Source organism: Paramormyrops kingsleyae, chromosome 3 (assembly GCF_048594095.1).
Source record: "Paramormyrops kingsleyae isolate MSU_618 chromosome 3, PKINGS_0.4, whole genome shotgun sequence".
NCBI classification, from domain to species: Eukaryota; Metazoa; Chordata; class Actinopteri; order Osteoglossiformes; family Mormyridae; genus Paramormyrops; species Paramormyrops kingsleyae.
Window position 1 is genome coordinate 10,807,145 of NC_132799.1, and position 15,617 is coordinate 10,822,761.

At 37.9% G+C, this 15,617-nt stretch overlaps 1 protein-coding gene across 11 annotated transcripts in view; it reads left to right on the top strand.

Moving 5' to 3' along the window:
• Positions 1 to 15,617, top strand: part of LOC111858225 (ankyrin-3-like) — an 81,611-nt gene that overhangs the window by 50,330 nt on the left and 15,664 nt on the right. For 8 of the 11 annotated variants that reach the window (XM_023839799.2, XM_023839819.2, XM_023839810.2 and 5 more), the window contains exons 25-39: positions 3,055 to 3,178; positions 4,219 to 4,230; positions 5,191 to 5,278; positions 6,800 to 6,850; positions 7,116 to 7,222; positions 8,444 to 8,668; positions 9,217 to 9,371; positions 9,467 to 9,678; positions 9,825 to 10,029; positions 10,616 to 10,712; positions 11,037 to 11,265; positions 11,561 to 11,686; positions 12,050 to 12,172; positions 12,578 to 12,604; positions 14,956 to 15,037. In XM_023839799.2, coding sequence (XP_023695567.2) covers positions 3,055 to 3,178; positions 4,219 to 4,230; positions 5,191 to 5,278; positions 6,800 to 6,850; positions 7,116 to 7,222; positions 8,444 to 8,668; positions 9,217 to 9,371; positions 9,467 to 9,678; positions 9,825 to 10,029; positions 10,616 to 10,712; positions 11,037 to 11,265; positions 11,561 to 11,686; positions 12,050 to 12,172; positions 12,578 to 12,604; positions 14,956 to 15,037 — 1,863 coding nt within the window. Of the gene's footprint in view, positions 1 to 1,731; positions 2,284 to 3,054; positions 3,179 to 4,218; positions 4,231 to 5,190; positions 5,279 to 6,799; positions 6,851 to 7,115; positions 7,223 to 8,443; positions 8,669 to 9,216; positions 9,372 to 9,466; positions 9,679 to 9,824; positions 10,030 to 10,615; positions 10,713 to 11,036; positions 11,266 to 11,560; positions 11,687 to 12,049; positions 12,173 to 12,577; positions 12,605 to 14,955; positions 15,038 to 15,617 lie in introns of those variants that run through there. The other 3 variants (XM_023839869.2, XM_072709596.1, XM_023839883.2) reach the window with 3 other exon arrangements.

Genomic DNA, 15,617 nt, shown 5'->3' on the forward strand with positions numbered 1-15,617 from the left:
TTGAATACAAGATGTTTTTTTTCCTATCAAAATACGTCTGAAAAAGCAGTACCATCTTATATTTGGGGTCTAGACAAAAAATGGGAAAAGATGGCGCCAAATATGATATTTTGTAAAGTGTTACCGTAATATAGATTTACCGTAATATAGATTTACCGTAATATAGATTTACCGTAATATAGATTTGCCATAATATAGATTTGCCGTAAGATTTCTTAAGTGAGCGTGAGAGTCTGAAAGTGAGTGTCACGCCAGATGCGTGAGAGTTGGCGACCCTGTCAATGCGTGTCTTTAGCGTGTATCCCTGAGTGTCGTCTTAATTGCTGGCTTTCCTGGCTGTGCCACTGCTGGTATTAAACTGACAGTGGCTGTTAATAAGGACAATTGTATTTTTTCTTAAAGAGCTGTCATATCATTTATTCATACGGCTCTTTCTCCGCAATAGGGCTGCTGCATCGAAAACATTCTGTGCCCTCAAGGGTTGTGGAGTTTGTAATGTTCATAATCTCACACCCCCACCCCCAAAAAAAAAGCATTTGTTTTTTGGAATGTTTGCTCTTTAGTACACTTAATCCAATTGCCTGTGGTTGCTTATATGTTCTTGTCAAACTTATATGTTCTTTAATTTTTCTTTATAAAGGGAAGATTTGGTATTCCCAATTTTTTTTCTAAAAATAGTTGCCAAAAAGTGGGGGGTCGTTTTATAATCTGGGTCATCTTATATTCGGCCCAATACGGTATTTAAGTTTGCTAAATCTTCCATGTGCCTTTTTATGTTGTTTTTAATTGCTACATTTTTACAAATGGTGAAAACATGATGCAGTAGTTGCAGTAACTGCATTTCAATAAAATGTTCTAGTTTTTATTTAATCTTTAACTTGGTCACATCAATTTCTGTGATTCAAAATAAATCTTTCTATGGATGCATTCTGTTCATACTAAAAGAGGAGAGTATGAATTGGTGCATTTTATAAACTGTTTTTCCAGTGCATAATAATAATTTCTGTGTTACATATCACAGCAGCAAGGTCTGAACATGCACAAAACTGAAGAAAAAAATGTAATCTTATGGAATAACTGAGGTGCATATATATGCTTACAAAGCACTTTCTAGTTTCATTGTATTTCAATACACAAGTGTCAAGCATACACTCCGCAATGGTAAATTGGTTTAATTGGGATCAGGTATATAGTAGTGTGAACCATGGTCTATGTTGGAGGGTCATTACCTCACCAAGAACTGGATTTAGCTTCAGGTTTATGTTTTGTTGTTGTTGTTGTTGTTGTTGTTGTTTTGAGTTCGTTTGCACTGGAAAACACAACTATTAATGTTTAAATGCTGTGTTTCATGTGAGGGCTATAAAATGCTGCACAAATTCTCATTATGTTATGTTCAGTCACTGGTTATGCGAAGACTTTTATTTCTTATTACATTTTGCTTTGAACTTCGTCTACCAAGTATACCACTGAATATGAAACGAGCGTGACAAACTCGGAAGTTTAGTAACTTAATTACCATGCAACACTTCATATTTGAGATATAAAGATGAAGATGAGTGAAATATAACAGGCTTCAAGAGATGTTTTGCTAATAAAACTAAATACTAAGCAGAAAATACAGTTGGTACCCTCTGAAGGCAAGAGCACATCCTGCCACACACAGTAATAATAATAATAATAATAATAATAATAATAATACATCCATAGCTCAACCTAGGAAATAAAAGTGTCTAACCCAGGGAAAAATGGGTAGCTTTTGATTACATTTAAAAGTCTTGTTTGTCAGTATAATTTAAGATTTCAGACAGATATTAGGTAGAACAATTAACATAAATATTTCCCCTGAGCTTTTGTGCTTTGTCATCCGGATACGCCATCGGTGGGGGGGGTTAAAGAGATTTAACTAAATCAACGCGATTAACGCACTGTCCTGTCCTGCCCTGTCCTGTCGTGGGAAGGAGGCTCGGTCATTTGCCGTGTTCAGCAATGTGTTTGCTGGAGTCCCGCAGAGTTACAGCGCTGCCGGCCGCGAATAACGCAGCATCGGCGCAGTTGCCAGCCACAGCAGTAAAAGCAAACCGTCATCTGAAGTCTGCAGGACAGTCTTTCGATGTTACGTTTGGGGGACAAATACAAACCTAATCCCTAATGGATCTGTTTAGCCTTGTTTTTTTCCCGCGGAAGAACTTGCATTCATGGATTTAAAAACTGATCTTCAATTGAGTTACGGACATAAAAAAAGGATCGAGATGAGGCTCGCTGCAATAATGGCTACCAAACTATGTAAGAACCCGTGTTTTTTTTTAAAAATAACAGCGAATGCACTGTTATCTCGGTGCGGTAAAGTTGACTTTAAGCTCACCTTCTGTGCGGTAACGGAATTGCCCGAAATAATTCACCTACATCGCCAGCAGCAAAGGGAAGACGGATCTGTTTGGAGTGCAATGTAGCTGCGAAAGCCACTGCAGTGGAGATGGAAGAAAGGAATAATTATATGGGCACTAATGGCCGGAGAGCGGGTGTTTTTATAGACATACTGTGCTAAATTTAGTATACCGAGATCATTGTATTTTTGGCTAAATTAGAAGAGACGCTCCATTAGAGATGCATGTTTAGTTTAGTGGTGGTGGGGGGGGGGGGGGTTGCAGTGTAGAGGAGCATCAGGAGACCGGCAGTCCGGTACCGGCTTGGCGCTGCAGGGGGGCTGATGCTGCATGTCCTGCCTTAAACAGCATCGCCCCCGTCAGCTGTGAGGACCCATTTCTATTTTTAAGAATACTTTAAAGCGTAAATTTCGTCTTGAAGACAGTGACACAAATACTTTCTGGACTTCGAAATCCTATTTTGATTTGCTTGCTACGAGATAAGTTCGTTTTTAATTGTTTTTTAATTAATTGTTATTTTTTTATTATTATTATTTTAGCACGTTATCGGCGCTGGATATCGGTGTAACACCGGTGTTTGGTAGTGTTGCAATGAAGTATCACAGGGTTGTGGCAGTAACTTGACCGACGCGTGTTGAAGTGCCCTGCTAACACTGCGGCTCTCCCTCAGGTGAGGATGCGATGACCGGCGATACTGATAAATACTTGCGGCCCCAAGATCTGAAGGAATTAGGGGACGATTCGCTTCCTCAAGAGGGTTACATGGGTTTCAGTATAGGAGCTCGATCTGCAAGGTAACGTAATTAAATCTAGTTTGATTCGTCATATTTTGGCATGTTATGCTTGGTAATGATTTTATAAACACTGTGTTTTCAAATACAAATGTGATCAAGAAAGCAGATGTGAATGGAAAAAAAAACATTATATATGATGGATGTATCTGAGTTGAAAAAAGAACAGTAGAATGCGGCAGGTCAGCATTTGTGGGGATCACTGCACTTCTGATTTCATAAAAACTGCAATAAGATTAAGCATTGACAAAAATGATAGCATTCTAAGGTAATTTCAACACAAAACAAGCAAAAAAAAAAAAAAAATCATTATCTGGACTGATGAGTGGCTCTGCAGGTTTAGGACTATGTCCCGGTGTCCGAAAGGTCGTCGGTTTGAATCCCATAGCAAGCAGAGCACTTACAGTATATCACTGTTGGGCCCTTGAGTGAGGCCAATAACCCAGTAAATTGCTCCAGGGGTGCAAGAAGATGACTGATCTTGCACTCTGATTCCAAGCTTCACTCAGTTGTGTGTGTAACTCACCGGACAGCTAGATGGTGTACACAAAGAGTAAAGAATTCCTGTGTTCTTGTGCAATGGCAAAGTAAAATTATTTGTTTATTTTGCTGTAACGGTCCAGCAGTATTGGAGGTTGTGAAAATACGTTAAACCTGGTTTGCTGTGTGAAACTTTACCATTTTTAATTTGAATAAATAATTCCTTTCCAATCCAGAACATACTTTACAGGATTCTTTAGTTATTGACTTGGAATTTCATGAATGTATGATGCCCTTTGTGTTTTTCTTTCCTTTCTGTTACTGTCACCAGCCAAAGTAATGCTTGCATTGTATGCTCTTGGACAGATCTATGCTCAGTACCGATTTTGACATAAAATGCAGGATTCTGCAGTAGGAGCATAGAGCTATCACAGAGTATGACACATGCAAAAGCAGAACACACGGTTTCATAAAATCACAGCATTTCTGCTTTGTTGCTTTCGGGTACTTTGCTATCAATATATTCTGTTTTCTTTTCCCCTCTACCTAATTTCTTGTTGTAGCCCTAGAGTCAGGTAAGAGGGCGGAATATCGTTGTGGGACTAAGTCTATTTTCTACCAGCCTGGCTGCTTCCCTGCCCATTAAAACTCCACTAACATTCTTCTGTGATGTGCATTTTTTAAATTATTTCTATTATTTACAGCATTAACCAAGTATTCACCTTTTTTCTTTAATCAAGCAAAAATATTTAGTAAGTGGTGATCATTTAACAAAGGTAATCCATGGAAAAATAACAGTTAAACCACCTTCATCATCTACCGAAAAGGTGAAATGCTTTCTGCTTCATTAGATTTAAGTTGCTTATTTAGCGGGAACATTTTATATGATTGTTGTGCATCATGCAGCTTCCAGGGATAAGGTAGCTAATTAATAAGTCAGTTAATTTAAGTACTAAAGTTAAATGTGTGTACCTTTCCATTGTATTGGCCTGGCATCAACAAAACCTGGCTTCTATAGCTCCTGAAAAAATGAGCTTTATCAAACATAACTGTTTTAAATCTTCTGATTTGTTTCACTTCAGCTCAGTTATATGAACGTAGGCCAGTACAGATACAGTTAATGTCTTTTCAGCAGTTATTTCTGAGAATCAGTAAACATGACTACTACATTGTCACATTCACTAAAAAAAAACTATTTTGTGTGTTTTTGTTCTCAGAAATCTATAGTAGGCTTTAAAATTGTTTAAAAAGCTAGATTAAAATATTTATTGTGAAGTTGCAAAATGTCCAGTCCAAGGAAAGACACACACATCCTTTTTGTATGTACTTTATGTTATAAATCTAATTTAGACTTTGTCCACTTTTCCACACTGCACATTCCTCTTCACCTTTTTTTATTAACATCATAGAACAATCTCTACTGTATCATGTGGGTTTTTTAGTGGTGCACCAGTCCCTGGAAGTTACATGAAGCAGCCTTACTGTTGCCAAATGTATGTGATACCTTATACATACAACAGAATCCGCTCCTTCAGTTCAGATAGGTCCAACACCCTGAACAGGAGCTCTTTTGCACGGGACAGCATGATGATCGAGGAGATTCTGGCGCCCACTAAGGATCAGGTATGCTCAGTTTGTTTCTTAGTTGCATTCCTTCCTATTAGTTGTAAGGAAGTCCAGTGTAACTAAATTTGTGAATCACCTTTATTTATAAATTAGTGACATACGAGTGACTGTTAATTCAGGGAAACAGGTTGCCAGCCCTCCTACAACACCAATACTATTATGATTGTCAAACACGATCTGCAGTCCATTCAATGTTTTTTTTTTTCCTGAAATAAATTTTTTTGTAAATTTACATTTGCAGCTGAAATTTTGTGTGCCACTGTACACACCTAAACATAGGGACTACTTTAAAAATGGCATTAAAAAAATTTGGCGGTCCAGTGACTTAATGGTTTGCACTGTAATGCTTGTATGTGTTGAATTTGTGTGTTCTCTGGTTTCCTCTGGGTACTTCAGTTTCCTTCTACAGTACAAAACCATGCATTTTTTTGCATTGGTGGCTCTAATTTGCCCTTAGTGTGTATGTATGTCATACAATTGACTGCATCCTATTCAAGGTGTCCCATGCGCTGCTATTCTATCTAGAATGGGCCCCAGGGTCATAAATGACCCTGTACTGGATAAGCAGCTGTGGAAGATTGATGATACAAATTTGGCTGCAACAGCTTGAAGCTTTCTTAGTCGTTGATTTATGACCTAAACAAGAGCTTTCAAAACATTGAAAACAATTTCTGTTTTTTTAGAACTCAGAGAGATTATGGAATTGTTATTTTGAACGGTCATTAAATGCAGGAAGACTTTTTTTTCTTAATTAGATCAGGGCTCTTCAAATCTGGACCTCGATTCCAAATCCAGGCCTTGTTTTCTCCCAGGTAGTTAGTTTAATAATTACTGATTCTGATTGGTCAGAGGCTTCACACCCGGCTCACAGGAAAAGGAAGGCTAGAAAAGGCTCGGACCTCGAGGGCCGTGATTTGAATAACCCTGTTATAGATATTGTACATCTTAGAATGGTATCCTATAATAATATATATAGAATATATCTATTGTGGGTGGTTTGTGGCTTAACATGATTAGAAGGTCTGTGTTGGGCCCTTTTGCGAGGCACCTCAACAGGTTACTCCAGAGTCGCTGGATGCTTGCTGATCTTACGGGACGACCCCCAAACTGTATATGTGTCTATCTGTCCCATGGGGATGAAGTTGGGGTAGACAAAAAGACAATTCCCCCATAGTAAAGAATAAAGTATCACATTTCTATTCTGTGTGTTACTGAGGAGCCTTGTAACAAGTACAGTATATTAACGTATATTTTTTTTGAAGATTTCTGTAATTTTTTTATTCTGTTAAGATTTTATATGCTTGGGGAATAAGTATTTCATGAAACATTAATTATGTGAAATTTGTAATATGAAGTGAATTGGTGTACTGCACTGGTGTACTGCACTGGTGTACTGCACTGATGTACTGCACTGGTGTTCTGCACTTATGGAAACTTGAGGTCCTGCTACTCACTGTCTTTATGCCTATTACCTAAAATTTTAAGAACATTTTGTTTAATGTCTTTTTTCTTCAAAAGCTCCTGGGTGCCAGTAAAGACCTTTCCTTCATTGTCGATCCTCAGAATAAGGTATACGATGCACTGCTGAATGACAACTGCATGGTTGACTATAAGACCTATTTCATTTCTTATTTAGTCGTCGGTGCAGTATTCTGTAATGAGGTGATGGGTTTTAAAAGTTAAACGTTGCTTTATGTAAATCAAAAATCATAGTTTAGTTTTCAGATTGACCTGAAGAAGTATGTTTCTGATAAGTCAGATAGTATTGACCATGGGGCTGACCTTTCAGCCTGTTTTCTGTAGAATCTTGACTTAGCAAGAGTCTGATTCACAGCATCTGGCGGTAACCAGGGAGTATGACGCCGACTCAATCAGACGCTACAGCTGGGCTGCGGAAACCCTCGAAAATGTTAATCTCGTCTCCAGTCCCATCCACTCAGGGTAAGTGACTGCTAGTTGCCTTATAAGAAACCAAGTCACCCAGTGGTCTATGTGGATATACATAGAACTGCAGCAATATGAGTATGATTAATATTATAATTAGAATTTACTATAATTATCTCCTTCAGTTAAATGCAAAAGTGGATGACACTCTTCTCATGTATTTGCACAGTATGACCTGATATTTAGGCTTTACATTTAAGCTGTTACAAGGTCTTGAGAAACTGAAAACCTTTCATATTGATAATTTGTTGGTCATGTCATATGTGTTAATCTCAAACTAACTATCATATAAACCTTGGTTTCATTTTTCTGCAGTGTCTTTTGGTATTTTTAAATAATGATTTATTTATCTGCTTGTTAAACATTGGTTATCAGTAAGTCACTCTCTTGTATCTCAGTTGCTTTAATGGTTGTGGTTCATCATCGCAGTCAGTTGTGGTAATGGTTATAATAAAGTTTTATAATATTGATATGATAATTAAAAATAATCGTTCAGCAGCTTTTCTACTGCCCTTAATTTTATGACTTCAGGTGATATTCATCTGTCACTATAAATACATCCAGGCTTCTGTAAGCCTATGTTATGTTAATTGTTATAGCAGCAATTTGATCATTTGATGATGTACCTCTGTAAAATGTATATTCACAGTTTCAATCTGATTAGGACTGAAATTAGACTTGTATTGTGCTGGGCTGCCAAAACTGAATCTGACTGCTTACTTACGTGTGCAGTAACATATTTTTTCCACAAAAAATTCTCCAAGTTCAGATTTGAGCGACATTTCAAAATCAAATGTAGGAAAACACTATTTCATGGTAGTATATGTTCTTTAGATTGTATTATGGAATTTAATAGACATGGACATGAAACATAATTCATATGAATTAAGAAATACAGTAAAACTGGTCTAAGTCGCCGGCTTGTAACTCGTCAATGTGCACAAGTCGACGCTCAAGCAAAAGTCCCGATTTACTAGTCGGCAAAATGGCGAGATAGACATAAGTCGCCGAAGTGTCGATTTTATAAGTCAGCAAAACGGCGAGTTATATTTACTAGTCGACAAAACGGCGAGATAGAGAATTGACGAGACACTTTGGCGACATGTCTAAGTCGTCACTTTTAAGCTGGTCCCGCGAGTGTCGACTTAGACCGGTTTTACTGTACATTACGCTTTAAAGTAAGTTGTATAGAACCGGCCGTAATGTGATGCCCTGCAGGTTCCTGGTGAGCTTTATGGTTGATGCCCGGGGGGGCTCCATGCGGGGCAGCCGCCACAATGGCCTGCGCATCGTCATCCCTCCACGCAAGTGCACAGCACCCACGCGCATCACATGTCGCCTGGTGAAGAAGCATAAGCTAGCCTGCCTGCCCCCCATGGTGGAAGGAGAAGGGCTGGCAAGCCGGCTGGTGGAGGTGGGCCCAGCGGGGGCGCAGTTCCTCGGGTGAGTTTCACTCATATTGTGTATTTTGGGTATTATGTCACTGAAGACCGATGACTCTCATTCAACAATGGTAAAATACAATAAGGTTTGCTACGGTATTAAGATGATCTGTGTTCGGTTATGATCCACACCACTTATGGGCATAAAAATGGATTTCATTTTACAGATCACTATTATGCTGATATCTAATTGTCCGATAAACAGAAAAAGATAATAGTAATAATTATTGTGCTATTTGCAGAAACAGTACAGTCATATTATTCAGGAATCTACTGTATATGAATATTAATCCTTTTTTTTGTCTATAGTATCAAAAGCAAATAATTAAAATATTACTTGTAAATTGTTCAGAACAATTACGCAGCTACCTCTGTAAAGGAAATTTCAGCTGAAAGTATTTAGATCTGAGCTGTAGCCATTGCAAATTCCCCCTGCGATTATTATGAAGGAAGTAAGTTAGATATTATCAGGAGTGAGCATCAAAATATCACCAGTATTTTGCAATCTTTGGTGTTAGTCATGCTTTTAAGGATTATGTGGTTCTCCAGACCTGTTATTGTGGAGATTCCCCACTTTGGCTCTTTGAGAGGGAAGGAGAGAGAGCTGATTATTCTTCGAAGCGAGAATGGTGACACGTGGAAAGAGCACCATTATGACTGCAGAGCAGAGGAACTCCGCAAGCTTCTCAACGGAATGGATGAAGGTGCGATTATAGCTAAGTAGGAATGATCATCATGTGTTCTGACTGTGGAGGATGCTCCTTAATTACAGGGTGTATTTTTTTCTTTTCTTTTTAAGAATTGGACAGCACAGATGAGCTGGACAAGAAACGCATCTGCCGGATTGTTACCAGGGATTTTCCCCAGTACTTTGCGGTGGTGTCCCGGATCAAGCAAGAAAGCAATCACATTGGTCCAGAGGGTGGAGTTCTGTCCAGTGTAACGGTTCCAAAGGTCCAAGCGTCTTTCCCACCGGGGGCACTGACCAAAAGGATTCGAGTTGGCCTACAGGTTTGAAACTTTTTCAAGATTAATATGTTTAAAAAAAAAAATGTCACTCATTATCCATTTCTCTTTTTGACACTTCAGTGTAAATTATTGCCTTTGTGTGTAAAATTTACATTGTGAGTTGGACATAATGTGTTTTCTGGATGCAGGCCCAACCCGTCCCAGAAGACCTGATAAAGAACGTTATGGGGAGCAGGGCTGCCTTCAGCCCTATTGTAACTGTGGAGCCGAGGAGAAGGAAATTCCACAAGCCAATCACAATGACCATCCCTGTCCCACGTTCCTCATGGCTGAGGAGTCATGGTGACAGAGGGGGGCCCACCCCATGCCTGCGGCTTCTGTGCAGCATAACAGGCACGTGAATCCGCAGCCGTGATCATAGACTTACAGGTTATAGACCACTGATCATATCATGCTTATAGGTATTGAAATAATTTGCCCTTGTCTTCTGCAGAACTGGAACTTAATACCTTTTAGGATTAATGGGGATACCTGATCACAACCATGTGAAGTCTGACATGTAGTTTTCATGTACATTATATTATAAAATATTACCGCTTTAACATTCGCCTTTCAGTCATAATGGCAGCTTGTTTGGCAATAAGTGAGCAAACATTACTTACTTTACATATACATTTCTTTTACAATTTGGTAACACAGATGTTTTCATTAAAAGCTCTTTTTCTTCATTGTAACATTCACATATGTTGACAAGTTGCTAATGAAAAATGCAGCACAAGCAGTATTTCTATGAAACGCTTCTAACTAGTTATTTGAGTTATATAACTAAATAACTGATATTCAGTTGACTATAACCATGTGTTTGATAAGCTGTATGTATAGTTGGTAAATGGCAAACATTCGTCAGATAAGTGGTCATATATTGAGTGTTTAAGCAAATCCACACTTGAGCTTTTTCTGTTTAATGATTTCCTTTCAGGAGGGACTTCCCCAGCTCAGTGGGAAGACATTACCGGCACCACTCCTCTCTCTATTGTAACCGACTCGGTGTCTTTTACCACAAACGTATCTGCAAGGTAAGGCATTGAACCAGAAAAACTGAGTAAAGAATCAAGAATGTGCAAAAATGCTTAATGGGCACAAATTAATTTGTACAAGAACCAGCTGGAAATCACGTACTGAGGTAGAAGTTGGCTGCTACCACAATTCTGATATTATTCTGAGACCCCAAACTTATGTCTAATGTATACTGCAATGCATTAAAAAAACAACAAACAAATAAACAAAATTATATCCAGGCTTGAAAGTACCACTTTAGGTGATAGGAGAATTTTCATTCTTGGCACTTATGCACCTTAAATTATTGTGTGTCACACAACCCTTTTCCAATTCATTAATAGGTTCTGGCTTGCCGACTGCCTTCATATTGCGGAAACTGTAAGTCTAGCATCTCAGCTCTACAGGGAATTGATCTGTGTGCCGTACTTGGCGAAGTTTGTGGTGTTTGCCAAGATGAATGACCCCATGGAATCCTACCTACGGTGCTTTTGTATGACTGATGACAAAGTAGACAAAACTCTGGAACAACAGGAGAATTTTGAGGAGGTGGCTAGGAGTAAAGACATTGAGGTTTGTTTAGTTTGTTACTGGCCTGACACACATTGTTCTTTATTGTTTATTCTGATACACACGGCCTCTTCACAAAGCACTGAACTATCAGACAGCATTAAGACATAAAATCATGCTTAAAAACCCATCTTACATTATTTAATATTTGCATGAAATACTGAATTATATACTCACACATCTTTGCATTTATATATACATAGCATTCTTCTACACATTTTATACATAGCATTCTTTTTGGAGACAGTGTATAAAAAATTACGTTTTTTTTAGTTATAGATGATTCTTTTATTTACAGGTTTTGGAAGGCAAACCAATTTTTGCTGACTGCTATGGCAATTTGTCTCCCCTGGCAAAAACTGGACAGCAACTTGTTTTTAGTTTTTATGCTTTCAGAGAGAACAGACTTCCATTCTGCGTGAAGGTAATAAGACAGGTTGCTATTTTGTATTGGATATGGGTACTTTGAATAGACTATTATTATGGAGATGTCCAAATTCAGCTTTGTATGCCTTAGTAACTGAAATCTACTTTCTCGCAGGGTAAATTATTAGTATTTGTACATTTGCATTGAAGAAAACCGTAAACAACCTGTTTGATTATACAGACAATTTAAGAAAATCATATTCAGTGTGTCAAAGCTGTTCTATGTAATTTTAGCACAGCAAAGTTTATTTCTGACTTCTCTGCACGTGGCAGACTGACTTTGCCTTATAGTTTAATATACCATTCAATCTGTTTGAAGTAGCTAATTACAAACATTTCAAGTTAACTTTAACTCCCCCAGGTCAGAGACAATAGCCAAGAGCCTTGTGGCCGACTTTCATTTTTAAGAGAGCCAAAAACTAGCAAAGGTCTTCCACATACTGCTATCTGCAATTTAAACATCACATTGCCAACACATAAAAAGGTAAGTGAATATATGAAATTACAGTCATGTATCATATCACTATCATATATATATATATATAAAAAGTATGGCAAAAAATGCCAGTGTAGAAGATTTATTTAAACTTACACTGTCTGAATGTGTCTTTTATCTGTTTGAGCCTGTTATGGATGTTTTTGGCATTTCCCTCCAAATCAGGATTTTGATTTTGTTCCTGCGCTTGGTTCTGTGCACAAAAGCTATGTGCACTACAAAGGCAGTGATGTCGTTTTCATTTGTTCTGTGGTGGCAAATGTTAGACCTTTGTTTCGTTGGCTTTGTGGTGGCATTTTAAAAAGCTCATGTTGTGCCCTTTCACACCTTGATGATTCTTTCCCCTTGCTGTCCATTATATTACTCTCTCCTATGCATCTTGGAAACCAAAAGGAAATGGAGTCAGAACAAGATGATGAGGTAATATCATTACTCCATGACATACAGTGTGCTGGTTTTCTTTTTACTGGTGAGCTTATTGTGCTGTAAGGCTGTCCATTGTGTTCTTTGTTACAAAGATGGATATTTGTGCGTTTGGTAATACATATAGACTAAAACTTTAGGTCCGAAACTTAAAGTATGAGTGTGTTCCCACATTTTCTCCCAATTTAGTATTGTCAGTTTCTGCTGCCCTAGATTTTGTCCTCATCAACCATGCAGGCTTGGTTAAGGTATAGACTGGCAAACACTTTCAAACTATGTGTTGTCAGCCATCATTAGGCTGCATATTTCATCATCAGATGTGAAAAGCTTGTTGAAGGCACTAATCTTTCAGCTACCCTCTTAGTCATTAAATATCTGAAAATGTTGAGATGTTGCCAAAAAACTGATTGAGTAATCATACCATTAACTCGAATTGCAGTTCCAGTCGTACTTGCAACATCATCCCAAATTCAAAAAGAGCAATCAGATTTATATGCTGGGTGGAAGGTTTAAAAGTGTTGGATTATGCAGTCCTTGAAAGACAGTTTGCAGCCTACAGAGATAAGGCACACTGAATTTAAATGTTGTGATGAATCACAGGAATAAAGGCACATAGACAGGTTCACAGGAAAGCAGTATTAATTAGCAAAAATTAGTGCAACGATGGATGAGCAAGGGGAACGGGTGAAAGGTTGCATCGCATAGTAGGTTTTGGCCTGTATTCATCTCCAGTCAGGGTGTGTTGTGGCATGATTTGCACCAGTGCAGGTATTCCAGTGCCAAGCTGGAGGCAGTAGATATCCACTGCCCAGCTGCCACTGAGGGAGGCTTCCTATTGGCTGCTGAAGTAGCCTTACCAAACATGAGTCAGCTGGAGCCTCTTTGGGAGCTCTTGATAACTGGCTCAAAACAGAGGTTCTGAAATTTAGCCAGGTGGTTGCTGTCCATGGTGCTAATCGGGGTCTTTTGGCCAGAAAGCTATAGTTTCTGGGTCCCAGAGGCAGTTAATTATAACAATATATTTTCAAAAGTGTAGTAACAGGAATGCTGTACTTGTTTCTACCAGTGCAGCCGATGTTCCTGGAAAGAGCTACAGTAGTAATTACTCAGAACTATGCCATTGGTTTCTTTCCCTGTTAAAATTATGCTTCACTGATTTTCCGTGGATTTTTGAAAGTGCCAGTTGTGTACAAAAAAAAAGCTTTCTAAATTTGCACTTTAAAACAACGTCATACTGGCCACTTATTGGTGTGACATCTGCTCCCTGTAACTTTTCTCATTTAGACACATGTTGGAAGACTTTGCTTTCCTGTGTTTTTTTATGTTTGAAACTGCTAATTCAGTACAAAAAATGGGATTTAGGCTTTTCTGAGAGAAGAATAGCTGGATAGGACTCCTTTACAGGGTCGAGTACACATATATACTGTATATATTTTTTTCTTTGTTAAAGTGTCATAAATAGCACTCAAAAGCACTGAAATTTATTTTGAAAATACTGTCCTCCTACATTCTGTTTAAGTCAATCCGAAAATTTAGTTCCTCAGAGAAAATTGAACATAGATATAAAGAGCTATGGGATGCCTTATGATGATACTGATGCTCAAAGCCCCTGATTTGTATGTTATTTTTCACATAGATCCTTAATACTTTATTGTTGATTTTTGCATATATGTGAAACATCGCATTGTTATTTAAAGAGGAGGCATAATTTATTATCAGTGTAACAGCTTTATTTTATTTTGTTTCTTTGCTCCTCTCTTCAGTTATTGAAATTTTTCATACCATCCTCAAGAGCGAAAGGTTGTTTCCCACCTCTCTTGTCGATTTTGTTCCCTCTAGGATCATCCTGATTTCCCCCATTATTTGTAGATGAATTTCAAATTACACACATTCCTGCTAAAACTAAATAGATGTGCTCCCTCGTTGTATGCAAAATCATGCAATGAAAATAACAGGCCTTATATGTTTGGGGTACACTACTCAAAACATAATTAAATGCCTAACTAAAGCTTTCCCAAATTTAATAGTTTCAAAGCGTTTTATAAGATTAAGTTTCCTTCAAGAGCTAAAGCAGTGAAACATCCCCCAAGTTGCATCAGCTAGAGACTCCCAATAGCCCTAATAGTAGCTATCATCATTTAAGACATTATAATATAATTTATAATAATTTAAGTAAGTCACTGTAGGAAACTGATGTAGTTCAAACGCTGATTCTTTGCTGAGAATCTAAGTTGAGTCAGTTCAGACAAAAGGCCGAAAAAACCCCTTCTATCAGTAAATGAATTTATGCTACGAAAATGCATTCTCCATTTTCCAATTGATCTACAGTTTTCTTGTTGTTGTTGCAGACTGAAAAACCAGAGCGACGCCACAATTTTGCATCACTAGCCTTACGTAAGCGCTACAGCTATCTGGCCGAGCCAGCGATGAGTGAGTGGGACTTCTTGACTTTATGAAATCCATACAGATATCATGCCTGGAAATAGTTCATACATCATATATTACCTACAAATGATACTTTGCATAATGTCAATCTAGACTCCTGTTTCTATCATTTGCATGATTTATTGTGAAATTTTAAGTTGCCGTTATTCTTTATTTCAACATTCCCTGATGGGTGGGTGGGTGATTGGGTGGATGGGTGTATGAATGGATGGGCGCCATTGTTATATGAACTAAAAATTACTCATTGGAAGTGTATAATGATGTATTTTGTCCTTATCTTTAAAAATCTATTTTTATTGGCTTTGTTACTGTGCAGCATTTTGTTACATTTTCAATGAAAATGTATGGGAAATGGTTCTTGGGCTTTTTAGCGCTTCTTGAAGTTTGGAAGTGAAATGCTGAAAAATGACAAAATCTGTATTATTATATTGCAATGGTATTATATATCTAGTATTTTATTTCAAAACAGGCAGAATAAGCAGACAAACTTTCAAAGAAAAAGATCAAACAGATAAAAGGCAAGGGACTGAGTCAATAAAGCAAAATTTAGAAGCATATTTTCTGC